This window comes from Hetaerina americana, unplaced genomic scaffold (genome assembly GCF_022747635.1).
Source record: "Hetaerina americana unplaced genomic scaffold, ioHetAmer1.1.p SCAF_8, whole genome shotgun sequence".
In the NCBI taxonomy this organism is placed as follows: domain Eukaryota; kingdom Metazoa; phylum Arthropoda; class Insecta; order Odonata; family Calopterygidae; genus Hetaerina; species Hetaerina americana.
Genome location: NW_027287427.1, coordinates 7,360,872 through 7,385,154, shown reverse-complemented (window position 1 = coordinate 7,385,154; position 24,283 = coordinate 7,360,872). Strand labels below are relative to the sequence as shown.

Genomic DNA, 24,283 nt, shown 5'->3' with positions numbered 1-24,283 from the left:
AATTCCGGGAAATTTTTGATCAAGGTAGTATTCCCCGATTTTTATAAAATATTTTTATGCTCGGGTTTGGCCTCAATGTTAATTATTGCAGTAAAAACATCAAATTTACATTAATCTCTTCAATATCATAAAATTGAGGCTTCATTGTAAATTAATGTTTTAAATGACTCACCAATTCCATGGTAGGGAGGATCTTAGCCAAATTCCTCATGGAACCTCATATTGTATTGATAACACATGAACTGAATGAATATTACCATTCACTTCACCACTCTTGACAGATGTATAATAATCTGCTTTGTTTTATGAATACAGAAAAATAGATTCTGAAATAAATTTAGCCTTATGGCCCCAAGCAAGATCTTTTTAACAGCTTGATACCCTGTATATCTCCATTTCCAACAAGCCAATGCTTTTTTAAATTGAAGTAGGTTGATTTCCCTACGTGGACTCTCCTACATAAATGCAGTTAGTTTTTTCGAAGCAAATGCTCCTTAATTGAAGTAATATATGAAACCTATCTGCAATTAATTGAAGAAGAATGTGTATTCCACACATTATATGTAACAAATCGGATAAAAGCAGTGCCTATGATGTAAAATAAATATCCAGAAGATGATGGAGAGTAGTGTGATGATAACTTTAGGGGGCATTAAGCAATATCAAACATACGTAGATGATCAAAAGAACCATTTCATATATGGACTACACTATCTTTGCAAACTCAAAACAGCACCTTAAGTTCATTTTTATTATCTTTGGACCAAGAAGATGTACACTACTATCATGGAGCTCAAAAACTTTCTAAATCTTCCATTATATTTTGCTGTCTGAGTAAGTATGATATGGTTAGTATGTATGTCATATCATAAGTTGTACATGGGGAATAGGAGGCAACAAATATTACTATTACACACAATATTAATTGGACAGATAAAAGTGGAATTCTTCAGTAAAACAACCTTTAAGAACAGTCAATTTAATAAAATTTTTTCATTACAAGTAAGTTATTAATCTTGAGCCTTGACCCTTTTGGCTTTCTTAGCAGGCGAGTCACTTTTCCTCTTTTTACCCTTATTCACACTCTTCTCCTCTACCAATGAATTGTCCTTAGCACCATCGTATTCATCTTCCACACTTGCAGGCATTGCACTCATGCCAGCAAAAGAACTCCCCTCAAGTCCTTTGGAAAATTCCTGCATTCGGAACTCCTTGGCCTCCTTCTTCTGTTTACGAGACTCAATCTTACTCGATTTCTTGCGCTTCTTCTTCTTCTCTCTCTTCTCCTTCTCCTTTTCCTCTTTTGATACCTTCATTTGGAGCTCTTCACTTTTCTCATCGCCGCTTTCTTCGCCCTCTTCGCTGTCAGAGCCCCCTTCTCCATTTTCTTTTACCTCCTTGCTGGCTTTAGCCTCCTGAGCCTTCTTGGATTTCTCCGCTTGATGCCTGAAATAATTGAGCAAAGTAAATTCAAGGCAAAAAGAAAAAATATAAATATTTGAGCACTATTTATGAGAGAATAAGAGCATTTTCAAACAGCAACCATTAATCACAATATCTACTATGAATTCAGCATTTTCATTTAAGGGCCAATTTGAGTAATTGCAGTTTTGAATATATTCCATAGAATACTTAAAAGATTTGCGAAGTGGATTTTTATTTGTGAATGCACCATCTCACACGCCAGAGTGCAAAATGCCATGCGGAAAAGTGCCCAGAATGATATTCGGCCATTTTTGTGTGATGAGCATGAGAAGGAATCAATTTAACTAAGGCAATCATAAATTTACATACTTAAAATTATTTCACTATATCTCATTAAAAAATACATTATACAATTCCATTGGAAAATGTTGAGAGATAAGGTTTAAATTTTGAAGTAAATAAGCAAAAAAACATAATTTCAAAAAATACCACAACTAAATAGATATTTTCATTCAAAGTTAACTAGTTATGTGCATACAATCAAAGATAAGTCTTCCACACTTATGCTACTAACCTTGCAATAACCTCTCCAAGACCAAGCGAGTTGAGTAACTTCCTAAAAGTTTTCTTCCCTTCAAGGCTGATAAATTTCATTTGAGCAGAATACAAGGCAGACAACAGGACACCTAGTCCATCCCAGTCCATGCCTTCAAGAACAATGCCCTAAACAAAACAAAATAACAATATAAAAAGTGAATAAATGTCACAAACATTTTTATAAAAAATTGGTCCACATACAAGTATGGCAGTAATGTCAATTTATAGTGGCAGAGACAAGAGAACATACATGTAATAAAATATATCAATACGATGAACAATCACAGAATTTTGAAGGCAGCCAAAAAAATTAAAGAAATATAGAAAATAATGAATGAAACAAAATATTCCAAGAATTTTAAATCTCATCTCAAAGTAATAGATATGAATGGAAATACCATTGCTGACTGTTTCCAAATGGCTTCTGCATTGAATGACTTTTATCTCCTCCAACAAGCATCTATACATTCCAGTACTAATAAATAACCTCCAACTTCACAAACAAGGAATTCATTATTTCTGTATTCCTGCACTGAATTTAAGAACATCATCCAAAAATTAATTAACAAGTTCACCTCTGGTCTGGATGCCACACCAACCTAATTCATTAAAAACTTTTAGAACAAAGTTAGGCTCCCTTTACATTTCTTAAATAACGAATCCCACAGGCCTGGTGAGTTTACTTCTCCTCTCAAAGTAGCCAAAGTCCTATCTCTTTATAAGGATAAAGGTGACAAACAATGAGCTCTTACTAACCAATTTCTTCACTAAATAAATTCAGCAAAGTTTTTGAAATTGTTTTTCGTAATCACCTTGTGTCATACTTTGAAAACATGTAATATACTTTCCACATTTCAGCATTGTTTTAAGAAATCTAGATTTCTCTCATGTAATATACAAAAAGTAAGTGAAAAATTGTGATATTCATAAATATCCTACAAGGCAGAATGAGCAGCTGCACGTTTTACATGCACGTATAAAAAATGCAGGTGCTGGCACAAATTTTTTAGGCCTTGAACTTTATAATAAAACTTCCAGCTCAGATTACGACCCAAGAAAGTGTGGCTGCATTTAAAGTCAATCTACTTAGATTCTTAAAAATAAAAATGTTTTTTTCAATTGCTGAATTTCTTTAAAATGCCTGATATGTGTCATGTATCCAAAGCATGTATTTTGTTACTTTCCCCAGGTGCATCTTACATCAAGTGTAACAGTTGTAACAACTTCATTGCAGGACAAATAAAATGTATTATTAATATACACTATTTTTTGGGGGTTCTTTACTAAAGGCATGTATATTTAAAATAGAAAAAGAATGAGATTTATTCGACACATGAGCTATGCATCCTGTAACCAACCACCTTTTCAAAAACTTAGCAAATGAATCCAGCCTCTTCAGTGTGCATATGTACAAGTATGTGCTGCAATCATCCGAGCAATGCTCAATATTTGCAGCTATTACAGCAAAGACAGTTATTATTGTTAAAATGCCAGGAGTGCTACAAACTCCCACCCAACTTAGATTAAAACCAGAAATGCTGCACTTGGACTTTAACATATGGTTTTTATGCTCATAACAGACTACTGGGTGAAATTAAAAAAATATAAATCAATGTCTGTTTAAATATCAGCTTAATTTTAAAAAAGATATATTTTCTTCTCCGTTGATGAATTTATACAACAAAAATTGTGTATGTATGGATATGTATTTTCTTGGCGTGTCTCATATTTGTACCTAAAAACAAATCAGTGGGCAAATCAAACACGATTAGTATGCATTTTCCAGGCAGTATACACTGTTTCGAGTATTTTATTGCCCGATTTATTAATTCTTCAAGCATACTCCAGCCAGTAGCAGCAACATTTTGCGTGGGCACATCCCTCTCTTCCTGGATTTCCTAAACTACGGCTATGATTGGTTTCACTGAGATGTATCCAATACTTACAGAATCCATGGGGGCTTCCTCTCCAGCCTCTTCACTACTTTTAACTTTACTGTGCTGCTGTTCACAGGACTTGATAGCTTGCAGTAAGGACATCAAACCAGCAAGGCAATTCTTGCCCAATTTGGAAGCATCTTTATTTTCCACAATACTCTCCATGAACTAAAATAATTTCAAAGAAAGAACATGAAATAGTGTAAGATAAATATAATAAGTACATTTCAGTTGATTTAAATATTTTAAGTACATCTAAGTTACACAAGAAATGGTGCGGTTTCATATATTCAAAAATATGTAGTTGCACTTATATTGTACGACTTCTGTGATCAACACAACATGGTCATCATAAATACATTGTTTGACGAACCGTTGAGAAGAAGGTACACTTGGGAAGAACCAGGAAAAATTAAAAGGTATCAGATTGATTACGCCATCGTTAAACAATAGTTCAGGAATCAAATAAAATCCAGCCACAGTTACCCAGGCCCGGATGTTGATAGTGATCATAAATAAGTTACGGCAAAGAGCAACCAAAAGCTCAGAAACATTAGAAGAGTAGATAAGAATAAATAGCCACTGGAAAAACTGAAGGAAGAAGAAACAAGAAGGAAGTTTAGGGAGAAGTCAAATAAAATAGCAGAGAAATGAAAAGAAAGAGTAAAGGGGAATGAAATGAAATGGAATATTGGAAGTGGCGAATAAAGTCCTGGGTAGGAAGAAACTTGAAGCTTGGAAACCTTGGATGACAGAGGAAATTTTAAACCGAATTGAGAAGAGAAATAAGCTTAGAGCAAAGAAGGATATGGAAGAATAAAGGAGAGTAAAGAATAAGATAACAGACGAGAAGAAAAGGAGAGGTGGACAAATCTATGGGTGAAGGAAATGAAAGAAAATATCCAAGCAAGAAACACGATCTAGCCTATTGGAAAATCAAAGCTCTGCATTATCAACCAAGAATAAGGTCAACAGTTATTAATAACAAAGAGGGGGAGGTTGTTAGACGATAATGAAGATGAGTGTGAACGATGGAAAGAACACGTGGGAGGAGCTATACCATGATGATATGTATGAGCTTTAAGAGAAAATAATAGTGAAAGTAGAGAAAAAGTAGGAACAGAATGTGGGCCCCCAAGCACAAAGAGGGAATTTGAGCATGCCCTCCAAAAGTTAAATGCTGGAAAAATGAGGGGGGTAAATAATGAACCGACTCAGATGCTATGAAAATGGGGAGATACCTGATGGGCAAATGGGCATGGGCTGGGCAAAACCTAGGGGATGATCAGTTTGGGTTTGGGAAGGGGAGAGGCACACACGATGCCATTGAGATCTGTAAGCCATAATGAGATCACTAATCGAGAGGAATATAGAATACAATCAGGATGTATCTGCCTGTTTCATAGATTTCGAAAAGGCATTTGATAGAGTCAATTGGGGAAGAAGAAAATAGGAATAGATTGGAGGGACAGAAGGCTAATCTGCAACCTGTAAATGTCGTAGACTGCTCAGGTGCAAGTGGGGAACAGGGAGTCCGGATGAGTAGTGTTAGGAAGAGGTGTTAGGCAGGGATGCCCATTATCACCATTGCCGTTCAACGTATATGCGGAAGAAATGATTGAAGAGCCATGGGAAGAACTGGAGGTAGGAATGAAAGTGGGCAGGGAATTCGTAAAATCAGTTAGGTTTGCTGATGACCAAGCTTTAGTTTGCCAGTCAGCCAAGGGGTTGCAAGCATTGCTGAGTGAATTGGAAATTGAGTGCAATGGATGGTGTAAAGGTATGAGAAGGTATGAAAAGGCGACAGGTATGAGAACCGATATAAATAAAACATAGTTTATACCATTTTCCAGAAAAAGAAAGGCCAACGTTAACATTGAAATAGGAGGGCACAAACTAGAGCAGGGGAAGTTTACCCATGTCAAAGTGTTTTGGACCAAAATTGTCGAATTATTAGCAACATAGAGAAGAATTGCACTAGGCAAGGAGGCTTTCACAAGGAGGGAGTAGATGACAGGGATGTTGAGCAAGGATGCTACAAAAAGGCTTGTCAAAACTATAATATGGAGGGTATTTATGATGGGTGTGGAAACTTTGTCACTGAAGCAGAAGGATAGAAGTAGCTTGGAGGCTTCTGAAATGTGGGTGTGGAAAAGGCTAAATGGACCGAAAGGAAAACAAAAGAGGAAGTGATAGATATGGTGGGGGAGGAGAGGGGATTGTTAGGAGAAATTATAAGGAGGCCGGCAAAATGGATGAAAAGCATATTGATCGGCAATGGAATGTTGAAGACTAACAGAGCGGAGAATGTTAGGCAAACGAGGAAAGGGAAGGAATAGGATAGGGATGCTGGACGGGATGAAGGGAGGAAGAAGGTACATGGAGATGAATAGGAACATACTGTAGAGTATGATGTTGGGTTGTGTTTTGTTTGGAGAAACAAAGTATTTATTTGGTGGTTGTGTCCATCCAAATCCTACCCCAATCGGTAGATTACTTAGTAAATAAAAAATATACATGTATATACAATAATAAAAAAGCTATTTTAGATTTAAACATAAGAAAATTGTGAAGTAGAGTAATATACAGGGTGTGTATTAGGTTTATAATTTAGATAGAACTAGATTATTTAATGTCAAGTTCCAAACGACAGCAAGTTACACAAGGTTACCATACAGAATACAATTATTAACCTAATATACTTATGTTAAAGTGTATGGAATTCATCACAGAGTAAGATTTATTATTTTCACAAATTTATGGTTAACATTCAACTTACTTGTTTTGATTGTGAACTTATTTCCTCTTTTATTGTAAGCAACTCCTCTTTGTTAATTTCATTTGAGTTGGACTGTGAACTAAGATTTGAAAAGAAGGTTCCCAGCAACTGGAGGGCTTGATTACGTCGGAATGGCCTTACATCTTTGTCAAAACCATATTGGACTAGTAAGGGTAGCATACACCGACGGCCAGGCCATGGCACTTGAAGAGCATGACGGAACATACCGATTGGCAGCAAACAATCTCTAAAGACAGAAATTATTCATAAAAAGAAATATATTTATACAGGATTCTCATGAAATTGGTATTCCAAAAACTATTTAATAACAGGTGGGAAAATACATACATTTTTCAACAATAAAATTGAACTAGAATACATTACTTGAAAATACCAATACTTATGGCATTATACTACCTCGATCAAAAAGTTCCCGGAATAACCACCGTGTGGCGCTCCCATCGTTCCGATTTGAGTTCTGTTTTTTTTGTTAAATTGGTACATCTGTTGTTGATATTCCCTTTAAATCTTAGTGTCATAACTTGACATTTGCAAAAGTTACGGTCGGTTTTCGGTATGTCCATCAGTGCTTCCTGCGATTTTTCCATTACTTCCTCTCGGCTGCTAAAACGCGTTCCCCGTAATGGTTTTTTAACTCGATTGAACAGAAAGAAGTCACAGGGAGCCAAATCAGGTGAATTCGGTGGCTGTTGGATGGTATTTGTTGCATTTTTCGTCAAAAAATTACGAATAATGATAGCACTGTGCGACGGTGCGTTATCATGGTGCAAAATCCACGAGTTTTCTGCCCACATTTCTGGTCTCTTTCGGCGAATTGCTTCACGCAAACGTCTCATAACGCCCAAATAATACTCTTTGTTTACTGTCTGGCCTTCTGGCAAAAATTCATGATGCACTACACCGTTGTAATCCATGAAAACCGTCAGCATTGCCTTCTTTTTTGACTGAAAACGACGTGGTTTTTTTGGTCTCGGCTCATTTGGTGAACGCCATTCACTTGCCTGATATCTGGATTGCGTGTCGTACTCATAAACCCACGTCTCGTCTCCAGTAATGATCCTTTTGATGAATGTGGGATCGGATTCAGCCTCGCAAATCATGTCTTTTGCGACGTCAACACGGTCTCTTTTTTGCATGAAATTGAGGTCTTTTGGCACCAACTTTGCTGCTACACGACGGAAACCCAAATCATTAACCACAATGTCTTGGGCGGATCCATAGGCAATGTTCAAGTCCTCCGCTATTTCTCTGATGGTTAATTTGCGGTTATTGACCAACATTTCTTTTACTTTATCAATTTTTTCACCGACTTTCGATGTCGATGGTCTGCCACTGCGTTCATCATCTTCGATTGACTCACGACCACTTCTGAACCGCTCGTGCCACTGGTAAACGACCGTTTTTTTTAGAGAATCGTTGCCGAAACACTTTTCCAACGTCCGTGCGCCACTAAATCCGTTTTTTACGCAAAATTTAATACAAGTTCGTTGTTGCAAATTTAAATCCATTTCTGAAATTGTAAAAAATTGCCAACACACACAGAGATTGATGTACTCTTGGCTACGTAACTTTTGCAAATGTCAAGTTATGACACTAAGATTTAAAGGGTGGTTATTCCGGGAACTTTTTGATCAAGGTAGTATTATGTTAATCTCTCTAACACGTTTGGGGAATACGTGAGACATACATGGAAAAATTACCTTTTAGTGAAGAATGTCTCCAATGACTTCCGATAGATTTCAGCAATAGCTGAACCATCGACTTCAGATTTCCTACTCTTCTTTGATTTCTTGGAAACATTTTTTTCACTCTCTTTTCTTAAATATTGAGAAGATTTAACAACAAATTTACAAGAGTTCATTATTTCATTTCCCATTTCCAAGTATATTGATGAAGCTGAAAAGAAATTACAATATTACAAATAGCCGGATTCAAATTTCCAAATAAACCTCAATAAAGAGAGAAAAATGGTAATATTATGACTCTCCGTTAGGACCTTAGATACAGATAGATAACGGCTGGGTTCCACTTAATGAGCCAAAGTACAGGATAATAAAATTCAATCCATTGACACACAAAATTGACATGTCACCATTATTTTCACCATTTCAATTGCCAATTAGGAATGTAAGTACTTGATGATAGTAGTTAAATGCTTGTCAATTAGCTTCAAGAATTTGCAATTCAAATGACCACCAATTGTTTCACATAAACTTAAGCTCAATACTATTTATTAAGTCCTGCTGCTTTCACTGCATCACTCTGCATTGCACATGCAGAAGATTTAAAAAAATACATGAATCTCTTTGTAGTTTTTCACATGCCTCCCATGACATCCAGGCAAGTTTTATTGTATCACCAACTAAGTTAAAACAAACTCATTCATGCTGCGATATAATGAGTTCTCATGTACCAAGAGAGTTTATTTTAGGAAGAATTATATACAATAATTTCCTGAATTCAATAAATACCATCATAATTTAACATTGCACTTGTATGAGAGACGGCTAACAAATGTTTAATGCTTGTATTTACAATGATCGATATGCGCTAAGTTAGTTACTTTCAGTCCATGTTTTTACATCACAGTGTGATAACATAGGTATTACTGAACAAGTTGACCCAACATTTGGGCTGTAGAAAGTCTCCACTTTCAATGCATAGCAACTATTTATGCATAATTGGATATTAAGTAAACTCGGGATCAATAAAATAATAATTTATAATAATATTTACAAGTTATTTTAAAGTTACGTGCTAGGGAAGCTGTATGATGTCCCTATAAAAATGAAGTATTCCAGAAAAATGTAACTTACTAACAATTGGATTAATTTGAAGACCGTGAATCTATCATTCTTATCCTCTTCTTAAAATATAAGTGTTAGAAGTAGGCACTTCAGTTTGCACACATTTTTAAAATTCATACCAATTGTATAAGGAAAGTTTTTGTAAATCCAAGGATGTGTCAAAAAAGGTCAAGTTAACATTAGAGAATATTCATAATTACTAAATATTCCATTGCAAACTATACATTGATTGAAACATTGCTGCTAAGATTTTCACACCGTGTATCAGTGACCAATTATTCATTCAAAGTAAAGTTCCTGAAGAAGCATGAAGAATAATAAATATACTAAACTATTTTGCCTAAGGCTGAATAGGTCAATTCAACATTTATACCAAAAAATACAGTTAAATGGAGAGCAAAATTATAAGTCAATCAAAAATGGATAATGCACACACTATAATTTACCCACTTATTAAATTTTTTGAATTTGGAATATTTTTCATGTTTTGGAGCAAGAGGAAATTTTGAAAATAATGCTGAAGAATTAAAAATGCTGCAAGAATTGCCAACACATTAAAACTCCTCGAGGTTCACTTAGAAGAAATAGGTGAAAGAATATTTTGAATACAAGCAATACTTAGTTGTGTCAGTAGAGTTATAATTGATTATCTTAGACCATAGCTTTTTTTCTTAATGGTACCCATGATACAGAAGTTCCAATAGCTGAAATCCCTATCATAAATTGTAAAACACCCTGAAAGTGGGCTGCCTCAATTAAGATTAATAAACATTCTATTCTCAATTTTGTAAAAAAGTAATGAACCACTGAGAATGTCATAACAGTATTTTTCTAAAAACTAACACCATTTGCTTTTAAGTTCTTGAAGTTATGTACACGTAAGATATTAAAATTGACAGAAAATAATGCATTGCACCATGTTCCTGCCATTTGATTTCACTATTCTGTCAAATGATAATATGTGAAAATGATGGAATTCACGACTAAAATGAACTATTCCCTATTCCTCTGGGTAACTGACAAAATCATAAATTGATTAAGATTTGTAACACAGAATGCATATGCACCAAGAATATTTTGAATGTTCTTTGAGCATATTCTTTGTTAAAATTCTAAATACAGAGCCTATTTAACGCAACTCATCCTTTCATACTAAAATTAACACGTTATCAGACCTAAGCGAGCGCACAAACTCCACTCTTTCCAAGAGTTGATCCTATATTCACACCGAAATTATTCTGGTGTGAACAGTATTACATTCCATTATACCTTGGCAATTGGGCATCAATCAATGCTTCATTATTTGCAAGAGGAAATTTTGGACTCATTTGTTAATTCAATTGCATGGAGGGACTAAATGTTACACTTACTTTTAGAACCTTTGTCAAGGAGGGCTTTCAATACATCACAAAGAATCGTCTCATTCATTCCTTCACTGGATGAAAAAAATTTTACTTGGCCAAGCTTCTGGAAGCAGGATCTGGTGGAACGGAACAAAAGAAAGACACACAATCATTTAAAGAAAGATTCATAGCAATGAAAAATCAGATTCTCTCCCATGGATAAAGCATACCTTAATTTATTTTCCAGAGGTTTTTGATGAGCATCTTTGATGCAGAATTCCAAACTCTCGAGGAGGGGAAATATTAGATCACAGCATAATGCCATGGATGGTGTCGATTCTAGGTAAATTATTAGGAGATCAACAACCCTGGAAAAAGAAAGCACAAGTCACTACTTTAAGCAATCAAAAATATAATGGAGAATAGAATATTTATCCCAAATATAGCGTGGATAAGAATGGCCAATCATCCAATCTTTATTCTTAACCGGTTAATGTTGAATCTGTTCCTCCCTCAGTCAGGAGGGCATACGAATAATGGAGAAACCAAAAGTGATATGGGCGCAGAACTAAGCTTGATGATTTTCTGGGAACTTCATTAGATATTACAAGAGAAACAGAAAAATCATTAATTAAATATTAACACTGAATCAGGGTATGTATAATAATGGCAAAAACTGCACCCTTTGTCTGTAGTTTATATGAAGAAAATAAACACTGCCTGATCTTGGAAAACTCATACATACATTGGTGTTTTGACCACACGTCTTCCTAATCAAAGCCAAGCTCCAGCAGGTTTTATTATTGCAAAAATCTGCATACTGGGTTTTTGTCTACTATAACCCCCAAGTATCTTTTAATTGAAAAAAGAAATGGCAAGTAGACTATCACTTAAGGATACTATATAAATGAAGACCATAACCCTTTCTTAATATACATATGTAATTAAACATAACCAACCTTACTCTAAAATGAGTCAACATTTTTTCATCTTTTGATGGCTGCTTTTTGCTTTTTCCAATATTCTTGTACTCCTTCAAGAGCCTAAAAGCATTCGAAAGAGCTTCATCCAACTGCTGACCTTCCTCCTCTCCTATTTTATCCACATCTACAGATTCCTGTATAAGATTTAACAGTAGTTAATGTCTTGCCAACACTAAAAAGTACATTTACACCAGATACAGTTTACATTTTAGTTAGAATAAAGACCCTTCTGTAAATCTGAGTAACCATATCATCATACCATGATGGTGGTTGCGTTTGCAGCAGTTCTCCAAACCAAGACTTAGTGCCATTACTTTCCATGAAGTTATTATTTACATACACTTTTCATTAAACAAACTAAAGTACTTATAACAAGAACTTTGTAGCCAACAGAAAGAGATTTAAAAAAATTAAATTGCACTGACTTTGTAAAACTTCACCACTTAATACTTAAGAATTAATTACATTGACTGGTGGTTTTTCTCTGTATTTTGCTAAATAATGGAATAAAAATTTTCTGAGGTGGTAACCAAGCACTTAGCACCAAAGTTGCCAACTAAGGAGAACAATGTTCCCTTAACTTTTTCACAGATGTCTTTTCTAACAAGGAGCTTGACAGATACCAGTTTCAGAGTGTAAAAATCATTCGCCTTGACTGGGATTCGAACCCAGATCCCTCAATTTCCGGTCGAGTGCTTTAGCTTTAGGAATTTGTCAAAGGATAAACACCATAAGTGTTTAAATTTGGTTTTAACCTCGTGGACTGTGGCGCCTCGCGCACGAATACGAATGCCAGTGACATTGTATGTACGGCATTTCGTCACAACATCTAGTTCCTTTAAAAGCCCCAAATTTTTCAGAGTTTAAGAGGACGCCTCGGTAGCTTAAGTGGCTAAAGCACTCGACCGGATATTGAGGGATCTGGGTTCGAATCCCAGTCAAGGCGAATGATTTTTACACTCTGAAATTGTTGCATTGAAATGCACATTAGCGGATGACTCCGTTAAAAAGTTACTGTTGCGATATTTCCCGCAGTTTCTTTGGAATTAGTCAAAGGATAAACACCATAAGTGTTTAAAGTTAGCTTTAACCTCGTGGACTGTGGCGCCTCGCGCACGAATACGAATGCCTGTGACAATGTATGTACGGCATTTCGTCACAACATCCAGTTCCTTTAAAAGCCCCAAATTTTCAGAGTTTAAGAGGACGCCTCGGTAGCTTAAGTGGCTAAAGCACTCGACCGGAAATTGAGGGATCTGGGTTCGAATCCCAGTCAAGGCGAATGATTTTTACACTCTGAAATTGTTGCATTGAAATGCACATTAGCGGATGACTCCGTTAAAAAGTTACTGTTGCAGTATCTTTGAAACTACCATTTGTCACCTCCAATTCTACTAGAAATACCAAAAGGTCCATCAGATGAATGGAAATGGTCAGCTTTCTTTAGCAGAGAACATATACCCTTGTAAAGTGCAAACAATTAGAAGGCAACAAACGTACCGTGTCTGAGGATGGAGCAGCTGTTCCAAGTGCTTTATGCACAGCCAGCCTCAGCGTTTCATTCACCGTCGGTTCATCTTCCCCTTCCGCACTTCCTTCCGACTCTTCTCCAGACATTTCTTCATCCCCATCAGCTTCATCGCAGTCATTGACTCCAGTGTTCACCTCACCATTTTCCTCATCATCACTCTTATCTTCGTCCTCGCTATTTTCTCCACCCTCACTTTCATCATCATCATCTTTTTCAAGGAGGGGATTCTTGCCAGATCTTGTGTCTAGTACCTAAATGCAAAGGATTAAACCATCCAATAATTAATTCACTGTAGTTTAGAGCACATGGTTTCAGTGTTAACATTTCTATTGGGTAGAGACCATAGGGTCTATACCTAATAGGGTTTTTGCACCACCACCATTTGATTACTACCAGGGTGACTTCAATCATTTATTATAAAATTTAAGCTAAAAGTTGTGTTTGTGGGAAACCATTTCCCAAGATTGACACTTGAACTACAGATCAACCAAGTTCTCCGATTCTTTGGTGAAGGGATGGTGCTCGGGAACCCAGCAACATAGATATGGATGAGCACAGAAGAGGAGAGGATAGTAGGGAAAGCAATCATGCAACGTCATTATGAGTAGGGAGAGAGCATTTAAAGGGACACAGACAGGAGGAAAATGAGCCACATTGGCTAAATGGACATGCAAACATGAAAACCCACCAAATGGCGAACAAGAAAAAGGGATAGGATCACACACAAAAGGTGAACACAGGATTGGTGAGGAATGTGGAAGGGTGCAGATAAAAAGTGGAAGCAGAAGTTTAAGTGGAAGAGGAAGAAGAGTAATAGGAGAGGAAGAAGAAATGGGCGAGAGAAAAAGAAATTAATTCTCCTTCTTTTAAAGTTTAAGAATCCTAGAAACACACACAAACACAGCATATTAAAAAAGGTTAAATCTAAGATATGATACTGATCGATAGAGTTTACTTCTATGCCTTAGAAAAACACTATATAACTGTGGTTAAAAGTCCAGTATGAACTTAAATGTTTTGTTAGTGACTAAACTGGACATTAATCCTGGTAAAACAATACAGATCAATAAAGTAAACAAAACAAACAAGAAAAACCCATTAAAAGTGGAACCTTGCTTAACAAGGAACCTTGTCCAGTGAGCACATCACATAACAAGCAAAAATGCTGAAGATGAATCCCTTAACGAGTGGCTTTTTGCATAATGAGTGACTGAATGAGGGAATAATATAACATGATGAGTGAGGGAATTCCCAAATTCATTGCGTGCCAGCAACTGCAAATGGTCTCTGGCACTCATTACACTAGCATATTATCGTCACTAGTGATCACACATTTTTCCAAACCTGTGTTCAAACATATTATCAGTGAGTTTTTATGAAAAGTTTATTGATATTTATGTATAGTTTTAAAAATGACCCCAAAAATATCTGCAAAAAGAGAGCCATAAGAGAACAAAAAAAAAGGAAATGAAAAGTTAAATCATTGAAAATCAGGAACAAGGCGTGGCTGATCTGGTACACACATAAACAATTGGTCGACATCTTCATGAACACGGACAAGACTAAGGTGATAGATTCTTCAAATAGAGTGACTAGAGTATCTACGCAATGGTTAAGCATTCTCAATGATGTTGAAAGGTGGCTTCTCATATGCATAAATGAAAAGCTATTGCGACACCACTGACGAGAATATTTTTGTGAGTAGGGGAAAGTGATCTTTGCCGACCTCGTTAATAAGATGTCAGGAGCATCAATTACTGAATAAATATTTAAGGGGAGCTCTGCATGATTTGAGAAGTTACAAGAAGAACCATCAACCACAGCATTGTCAGGCATGGTGAAACAACAAGCTCTGAGTCAAAGCAGCAGAGAACTTCATCAGTGACTTCAAAAAGCTCATAGATTCTGAGGGTCACCTGCCGCAACATGATTTTTATGGTAACGGTTCTCTTTAGGAAGAAGATGCCGAAAAGAACCTACAGGAGGGTAAGGTGAAAAGTTCAATGCCGTTCCAATCAGTGAAAATTTATGATTCCTATCTGGGTGCATGTGTCATTAGTTTGTAATACATGTTTCAACTTAATTAGTTTCTTAATTAGTTTGTTTACACATATTGTTGCAATAGACGTCTTTAGTGTTGTTTGTTAAAATGAAAAAACTTTAATTTTGTGCAGTCATTAAATTCTTTGTTTTGGATGGGGATTAGCCCCTATGGAAATTCATACGAAGTTGACTAAAGTGTATAAGGACTCTGCTCCTTAAATACCAATTGTTAAAAAGTGTGCAGCTGAATTTAAACGTGGTCGCATATCCCTCGAAGATGACCCATGTGAAGGGTGGCAAAAAACTGCAACCACCCCAGAAACTATTGAAAAGGTGCACGATATTGTGTTGGACGATAGGCAAGTGACATAGCTAAAGGCCGCCGGGATATTGAAAGAAAGGGTACGAAACATCTTTCACAAAGAATTAGGGATGCAATAGCTCTGCGCAAGGTGGGTGCCGCATTTGCTGAATGCCCACAAAAAAGCAAATGCGCAAATGATTTTGGCCGCAATGTTTGTATCAATACAAGAGGGAACGGACCGATATTGCACGGCAATTAGTCACCATGGATGAGACATGGGTCCACCACTACACGCCAGAAACGAAACAACAGTCGAAGCATTGGATGGAAGCCAGTGGTTCAGCACCAAAGAAAGGGAAGTTAATCGCCTCTACCAGAAAGGGCTCCTATTAATTGACTGCCTTGAAAAGGCAGAACATTTACAGGCAAATATTACTCCGACCTTCTTGACCAGCTTGATGCCAAATTTTGCAAGGAGAGGCATAACTTGAAGAAGAAAAATCTCATCTTTCACCAGGACAACACACCTGCTCACAAAGGTCCGTCGATGATGGGAAAACTATGAGATTTGGGGTATGATTTGCTTAACCACCCCCTCCCCCTATTCTCCTGATTCAGCAGCCTCTGACTTCCACCTATTCCAAAGCTTGAAGAAATTCATTTCCGGGAAGCGCTTCGCATCCAATGATGAAGTTGAGAGGGCCGTAGGTGGATATTTTCACAGCCTTCCAGACTTCCACTTCCGAGAAGGAGTACTGACGTTGGAGAAACACTGGACCAAGTGCGTTGAAGTCAAGGGAAATTATGTAGAAAAATAATATCATGCTTTGACTGAAAATCGCAGTATTTCATTGCAAGGCGAAGGCATTTTCACCTTACCCTTGCATTTGTTCAAATAACTGTAAAAGAGATGGCATTGCCCGAACAAAAGGCAATGAAATGCCATCTCATGCTGCTATTTTGCACAAATATGAGCGGTGATTTGAAAATCAAGCCCTGTTTGTTTACCATTCAGAAACTCCACAAGTCTTCAAGAAGTGCTTAGTCCAAAACACCTCAATGATGTACACATAATTTTATTTGAATAAACCTAGTGCATAATTTATTTTTTCAACATGGAGCACATGATATTTTAAATTAATATATATATAGAAATGCAAAAGTTGTTTCACTTTAAGAGAGAAATTGTGGAATGGAATAGTCTCGTATAATGAGGTTCCACTGCATCTACATTAAATGAGCCCTAATTATTGACATTTCAATGAGCAACCAGATGGAATGAGCGGCTATCACCGATGATTTTTTAAATAATATCTTCCCTCCAGTTAAAACTACATCAAAGGAATAATTGCAAATTCCACTTTTAATGGCATTTTATAAAAAAATTATAATTTATAAGAACTGAATGGCACTGTAGTACAATTGCCTGGGTGGGAATGTCATTGCATCGCTTCCCTGTTAATGGGGGCAAAGATTACTTAAACTTTCCTGATGTAATGTACCTATTTGTCATGAAAAAAATCAAAATTTTTATTTTGAGTAAATTTTAGAGTGAAACATAGCATATTTCTGTGGATATCGTGTTATTAGGAATACTTTAAAAACCCCCATTTTTAAGCTATTGAGAACTGTATTGTCTAAAGTATGGAATAGACCAATCTTTACCTATGCATAGTTATACAAAGAAAAATCATGCAAATCATTACTTCAGGAATTTGGATTTATGCTGATAATTTAAACTTAAAAGGTAATTATAGATATCTTCTTAATTGAACAACTTACCTGTAAAATACTGTGAAGGGCTGTGGCTGTGATGTGCGGACACAGGTGACTAAACACTGAGCTCACTATACTCCTAAGCAGGTGACGGTTTTGTGACAGCAAGTGAAGAAATAAGTCAACCACCACCTCAACCCACGCTAGATTTTCTGATTCACCATTCTCTAGCACATCCCTCACTTCTCCTTCGGCCTCTTCACTTGACGTCTTAGATTTTGATGCTGATGAAATTCCACTTGCCTTACTTTGTTTCTTCTCTTGTTTCATTTTGGAATAGCATGTGTACAATTCCTACATGAAAAATGAAATATAAGACAGTGTGAAAATCAATTATGAATTATTATAATATGTATTTATGTATTATTATTATAATTATTTATGTATTATAAATTATAACACACAATGGAAGATATAGCTTAGCTTAAATGGCTGGGACATTTGATTCACTTAGGACAATTTTTTTTAGAAATTGGACCTTTAATCTTAAGGTCAATTCACAAGAGTATTTTGGTACAGAAAATGTAATTTAAGTCATATTTGGCATAATTATAAATACTGCAAATAGACTGCTAACATAAAGATCTGTCCAACTCAGAACAAAAGGAAAATGCCATCCAGGTAAAATAAACATAGTAAGCTTCTGACAAGTGCACAGTTAGCAATATAGTGGTAGAAAAATAAAATTGTACAAAATCACAAATCAGTTAATAATCAATGTTAACGAAATTATCCTGGAAATGCATTATTACAAGTGGTGGGTGATTATACGCATTTTGATTAATGAATTATAATATTGGGCGATATCTCGCATACAAAACAAAACATGCTCACATGAAATATTTTCCACCACCTTGTTTTATAACATTTTTCACTGGTCTATTCATTAATATAAATTTTATGTTTGACTGCTGACAAAATAATTCCAGGGCAAAAACAGACTGCCCTATTTCTAAATTGAACACAAAATGTAGGGAAAATTAAATGTTTTCAAAATCCATGTCGTATTTACAGTTTCACATACGAGTAAACACCTTGAATGGGCTATTCCACAGTTACACTCCAAAGCTAGACTATCCTACAATTACAAGTGTCAATGTTTATAGCTTTACAAATATGTATATTAGGTGCACACCTGTAAATACTACACAAACAAAGTTATTTAACTACACTAATATTGTAGGCAATGATTACATATGTGTGTGTATATATATATATATATATATATATATATATATATATATATATATATATATATATATATATGTATATATATATATATATATATATATATATATATGTATATATATATATATATATATGTATATACATATATACACATATATATATATATATATATATATATATATATATATATATATATATATACATAAATATATATATACATGCATATATATATATATGTATATATATATATGTATATATATATATATATATATATATATATATGTGTATATACATGTATATATATATGTATATATATACATATATGTATGTATATATATATATATTTTTTTTTAAGGTAATCTACCGGTTAAGGTAGATTTTTCGATGGACACAACTACCAAACAAATATTTTATTACTCCTAACAAAACACAAAATCCATCATCCTACTCTATATCAGGTCCCTCTTCATCTCTGAGTACTTTCTTCCCCCCTTCATCCCGTCCAACATCCCTATCCTGTTCCTTCCCTTTCCTCTTTTGCCCAACATTCTACCCTCTATCACAGTCTTCAACATCCCACTGCCGGTCAACACCCCCTTCATCCACTTTTCCTGCCTCCATAGGATTGCTCCCAACAAACCCCTCTCTTCGCCCACCATACCAAGTACTTCCTCATTTGTTTTCTTCTCTGTCCATTTCACCTTCTCCATTCTTCTCCACACCCACATTTCAAAAGCCTCCAGTCTACGTCTATCCTCCTGCTTCAATGACCACGTTTCCGCGCCGTACATAGCTACGCTCCAAATTAAAGTTTTTACGAGTCTTTTCTTAACATCCTTACTCAACGTCCCCGTCAACTCCCTCCTCCTTGTGAAAGCCTCTTTGCCTAGCGTAATCCTTCTCCTTACGTCCTTACTACTTTGACCGTGTTGGTCCAAAACACTACCGAGATACGCAAACTGTTCTACCTGCTCTAGTTTTTGCCCTCCTATTTTAATGTTAAGCTTGGCCTTTTTCTTTCTAGAAAATCGCATAACCTTTGTTTTATTAATACTGATTCTCATCCCATACCTGTCACACTGAATTTCCAATTCACTCAGCAATGCTTGCAGCCCCTTGGCTGACTGACAAACTAAGGCTTGGTCATCAGCAAACCTAACTGATTTTACGAATTCCCCGCCCACTTTCATTCCTACCTCCAGTTCTTCCCATGCCACTTTAATCATTTCCTCTGCATACAGGTTGAACAGCAACGGTGATAATGGGCAACCCCGCCTTACACCCCTTCCTAACACTGCCCATCCTGATTCCCCGTTTCCTACCCCCACCTGAGCAGTCTGAGACATGTACAGGTTGCGGATTAGCCTCCTTTCCCTCCAATCTATTCCTTTTTTCTGCAATATACTCATTAGTTTTTCCCAATTCACTCTATCAAACGCTTTTTCGAAATCTACGAAACAGGCAAATACCTCCTGGTTGTGTTCTACGAGGGTCATCCGGAAAGTAGTACCCGTTCGTGAAATAAAGACACAAAAGTAAATATTAACAAACATAAAAAATTTTATTTGAAAGAGGATACTTTAAACTACTTCTCAACATAATCTCCAAGCAAATTAAGGCATTTGTCATAACGTGTGACAAGTTTCTGTATTCCTGCTGCATAGTCCTTCGCCGCCAGCTCATTGAGATACGCGAGGGACCCATCTTGCACAAATTTTTGCATAATGCAGATGGTGTTTAACAATTTCATGAACACTTGTTCGAGAAACATTGGGAAAATGCTCACAGATGTCATCAATTGTGACGCGCCGATCGTTCCTCACGAATTCGTCAACTGAGCTCACCAGTTGGTCTGTAATGACAGACGGTCTCCCCGAACGCTCATCGTCGTGTGTGTTCCCCCTCCCCATGTTGAAGTTGCGACACCACCGCCGAACAGACGACTCGTCCATTACATTGTCTCCATACACCTCCTTTAATTGGCGATGAATATCACATGGGCGAACGTTTCTTGCATTGAGGAATTTAATCACTGCCCTCACTTCACAACTGGCGGCGTTCTCAATTTTTTTAAACATTGTAAACAATCACAGAAACAACACAGGCAATGCTAGCGTCACGCAACTTGGCTCAGAGAAGGCAGACAAGCCACTGAAGCTATCTGACCTCGTCCAGCGGCTACTCGCGTCGTCAGCACTTCATGCGGCACGAACGGGTACTACTTTCCGGATGACCCTCGTATATTCCTCTCGATTAATAATCTCATTACTGCAATGGCATCACGCGTACCTCTCCGCTTCCTAAACCCAAACTGATCATCCCCTAAGTAATCATTTGCCCTACTCTCTATCCTTTTGTTTATGATCCTGAGAACAACTTTAGCTGCGTGGGATATCAAACTAATTGTCCTATAGTCCTCACAGGACGTGACCTTTTACCTTTTTCGGAATAGGAACTAAAACTGATCTAACAAAGACTTCCGGCCAGATTCCCTCCTCATAAATACTACGGATCAGCCCATATAGCCTCTTCCTCCCACATTTTCCTAAGCATTTTAAAAGTTCCACGGGAATGTTATCTACCCCCACGGCCTTATTTAGTTTCATCTCCCTTAATGTCCTTTCTATCTCATGGTCTAGTATGCCTGGACCTAAGCTGTCCTCCTCTACGTCATTTTCTTTTTCAATGTCTAACTTTGTTGGTCTGAGTTCTTTACCATACAGTTCTTCTATATACTCCTTCCATCTCTCTTGGATCTTTCCTGCGTCAACTATTACCTTACCCGCCTTATCTCTAACTGTTAGCATAGCTCTTCCTTTCTTACTTCCCGATAACGATTTAACTTTGCTGTACAGCGCACCGATTTCACCCTTCCTCTGCAGACTTTCCATGTCCTCGCACTGCGTCTTCCACCATGCGTCTTTTGCTTTATTTGTTGCCCGCCTTAATTTATTGTTCAATTCTTTGTACTTCATTTTGCCTAATTCTGTATTTATATTCTTCCATTTTCGCCGCTCATCCATCTTTGTAATCATCTCATCCGTGATCCATGGTTTCCTAGTCCTTTTAGCGTTAACGGTTCCAATAGTGTCTTTTGCGTCTTTAGACAACCCTTTCTTGATCATTTCCCATTTTTCTTCGATAGTACTAAGCCCTTTACCATCCTCCATGATTTTCTCTACCGCCTGTTTGTATTCCTTCCTTTTCAACCCATTTAATGCTTCTACATTCCATTTTCTAACTCGCCGCCCCTGCCTTATCTTTTTGAAACGTACGCTACATTTCATAACAACTAAATTGTGGTCTGAGTCCGCATCCGCTCCCGGGAAGCTGTGGGAATTTATCACACTGTTCCTAAACCTGTGTCTAACCAAGATATAATCTAGCTGATATCTTCCTGAGTCACCTGGCATTTTCCATGTATACCTGCGTCTTTTGTGGTGTCTAAACCAAGTGTTGGTGATGACTAACCCCTGTCTCCTGCAGAACTCAACTGCTTTCTCCCCGCAGTCATTCCTCGTGCCTAAACCGTAGTCCCCCACCTCATCACCATCTCTTCCTTCGCCTACCGTCGCATTCCAATCCCCAATCACTATCAAATGTTTCCCTGCATGAACACACGCGATCATGTCCTCTAACTGATCGTATATCCTATCGACCTCTTCTTCCTTATGGTTGCTCGGTGGCATGTATACCTGAATAATAACTAAGTTCGTCAGTTCTGCTTTTATCTCCACTAGTAGTATTCTATCCGTTACCTGCTCTATGTTGACTTTGCTTCTTCCTACCTCTTCATTTAATACTATGGCAACCCCTCGTTGGCTCTCGTCCCCACCGCTGTATATTATTCTGTACTCATCACTCCAGTAATCCCCGCTATCTTTCCATCTCACCTCGCATAGACCTAAAATATCTATATTTCCCCTTTCCATCTCTCGCTTAACATTCTCCAATTTCCCTGTCCTCATCATTGTCCTAACATTCCACGTTCCTATTCTAACTAATTTGGTCTTCTTCTCCTGCGTCTTCTGTCCTGCTGCTGCTGGTTTTCCCTTGCAAGGGTTTCGTGGGATGACGACTGCGGAAGCCTTGCCTCCCCCGCTGCCGGGCACGACACACGGCCGATTGGGCCGAGCCCCGTGGTTGCCAGGACTTAAAATATCTCTATTGTCCATCACATTGTTCTTGGGAATGATAATTGAGGTGGTTTCCCGTTGCCTTCCTCAATAGTGTTTTTAACGTGACACCATCACTTACTGGCCGCCCCACTGGGGTCAGACGCCATTGCAGCCGCCTCACTGAGGAACATACGCTGCGTGGACTACCTTTCGTCTGGCTCCTAACCTTCGACCTATCTGGCATGGGTGACCCTACCAGGAGCAATTTTTATTACTCCCGCCAGTACAGCTCTAGGGGTCATCGGAACGCACAAGCCCTTCCACCACGTCAAGGTTGTAGTCCGGGGAGGGATATATATATATATATATATATATATATATATTCAAACAAAATAATTCACGTTGCTTATTTGGATCAAATATATAATATATATATGTGTGTGTGTATATGTGTGTATATATATATATATATATATATATATATATATATATATATATATATATATATATATATATATATATATATATACATATACACACACACATATATATATTATATATTTGATCCAAATAAGCAACGTGAATTATTTTGTTTGAATATTAAATTTCAACTTTCAGGTGATCTAATTAACTCAGCATCATATAAACAATGCGGAACAAGGATATATGTAGAAGAGCAGAAGAGGATAGGACCATTTGGAGAAATCTACGGCAAAGAAGAAATAGATGGATTGGACACACATTGAGGAACAATGGATTAGTTGGAAACATAATAGAAGGAAAAAATGAAGGAAAGATCCTGTGAGGAAGGCCAAGAGAAAAGTACAAGGGGCAAATTAAGACGAACATAAAACAGGGAACCTATCAGAGGGTGAGGGAATTAACACTAAATAGGGAAGAATGGAGGGCTGCAGTAAACCAATCCTAGGATTGAAATACTGATGATGATGACAGAGAAACAAATACATGGAATTCCTATAGCATTAGTGCTCAGTTAGTGGATCAAGTCAAAAAACTCACAATGATGACATGTGGAACTCAAACCTCACCAGTTTATTCATCAACCAGCATAAGCTGAGTCTATTTTGCTGTTTTGTTTCATGGTGCCCATGGCCCCCCACCCTACCTACCCTGTACTTGTAACCCTGATCATATGAGCACATTTAACTATATTTTTAAGCATATCCCCTCAAGGAATTCTCAACCATTGTAAATACATTTAAATACTTCATAAGATCTGATATTCTGGATACACAATAAATAGAAGCTCTAACAATGGAAATCTCCTGTAGGGCACCTAAATATTTATATTTATCCTAACACATTAGCCTCTGGTATATAAAAAGATTATAAGGGGATCAGGAGGAGGGAGTGGTGGCTAGTTCATTCAGAGGGTCCACGTTTGAATGCTGGACATGGCAGATCTTTTTC

At 36.9% G+C, this 24,283-nt stretch overlaps 1 protein-coding gene across 1 annotated transcript in view; it reads right to left on the bottom strand.

Moving 5' to 3' along the window:
• Positions 1 to 969: 969 nt before the first annotated feature.
• Positions 970 to 24,283, bottom strand: part of Mybbp1A (MYB binding protein 1a) — a 33,358-nt gene continuing 10,044 nt past the window's right edge. The window contains exons 10-19 of the mRNA XM_071596991.1: positions 17,553 to 17,840; positions 13,393 to 13,674; positions 11,869 to 12,026; positions 11,140 to 11,277; positions 10,937 to 11,046; positions 8,460 to 8,655; positions 6,739 to 6,985; positions 3,969 to 4,127; positions 2,000 to 2,148; positions 970 to 1,446 (exon numbers count right to left, since the gene is read on the bottom strand). Coding sequence (XP_071453092.1) covers positions 1,011 to 1,446; positions 2,000 to 2,148; positions 3,969 to 4,127; positions 6,739 to 6,985; positions 8,460 to 8,655; positions 10,937 to 11,046; positions 11,140 to 11,277; positions 11,869 to 12,026; positions 13,393 to 13,674; positions 17,553 to 17,840 — 2,163 coding nt within the window. The 3' untranslated portion in view covers positions 970 to 1,010. The remainder of the gene's footprint in view (positions 1,447 to 1,999; positions 2,149 to 3,968; positions 4,128 to 6,738; positions 6,986 to 8,459; positions 8,656 to 10,936; positions 11,047 to 11,139; positions 11,278 to 11,868; positions 12,027 to 13,392; positions 13,675 to 17,552; positions 17,841 to 24,283) is intronic.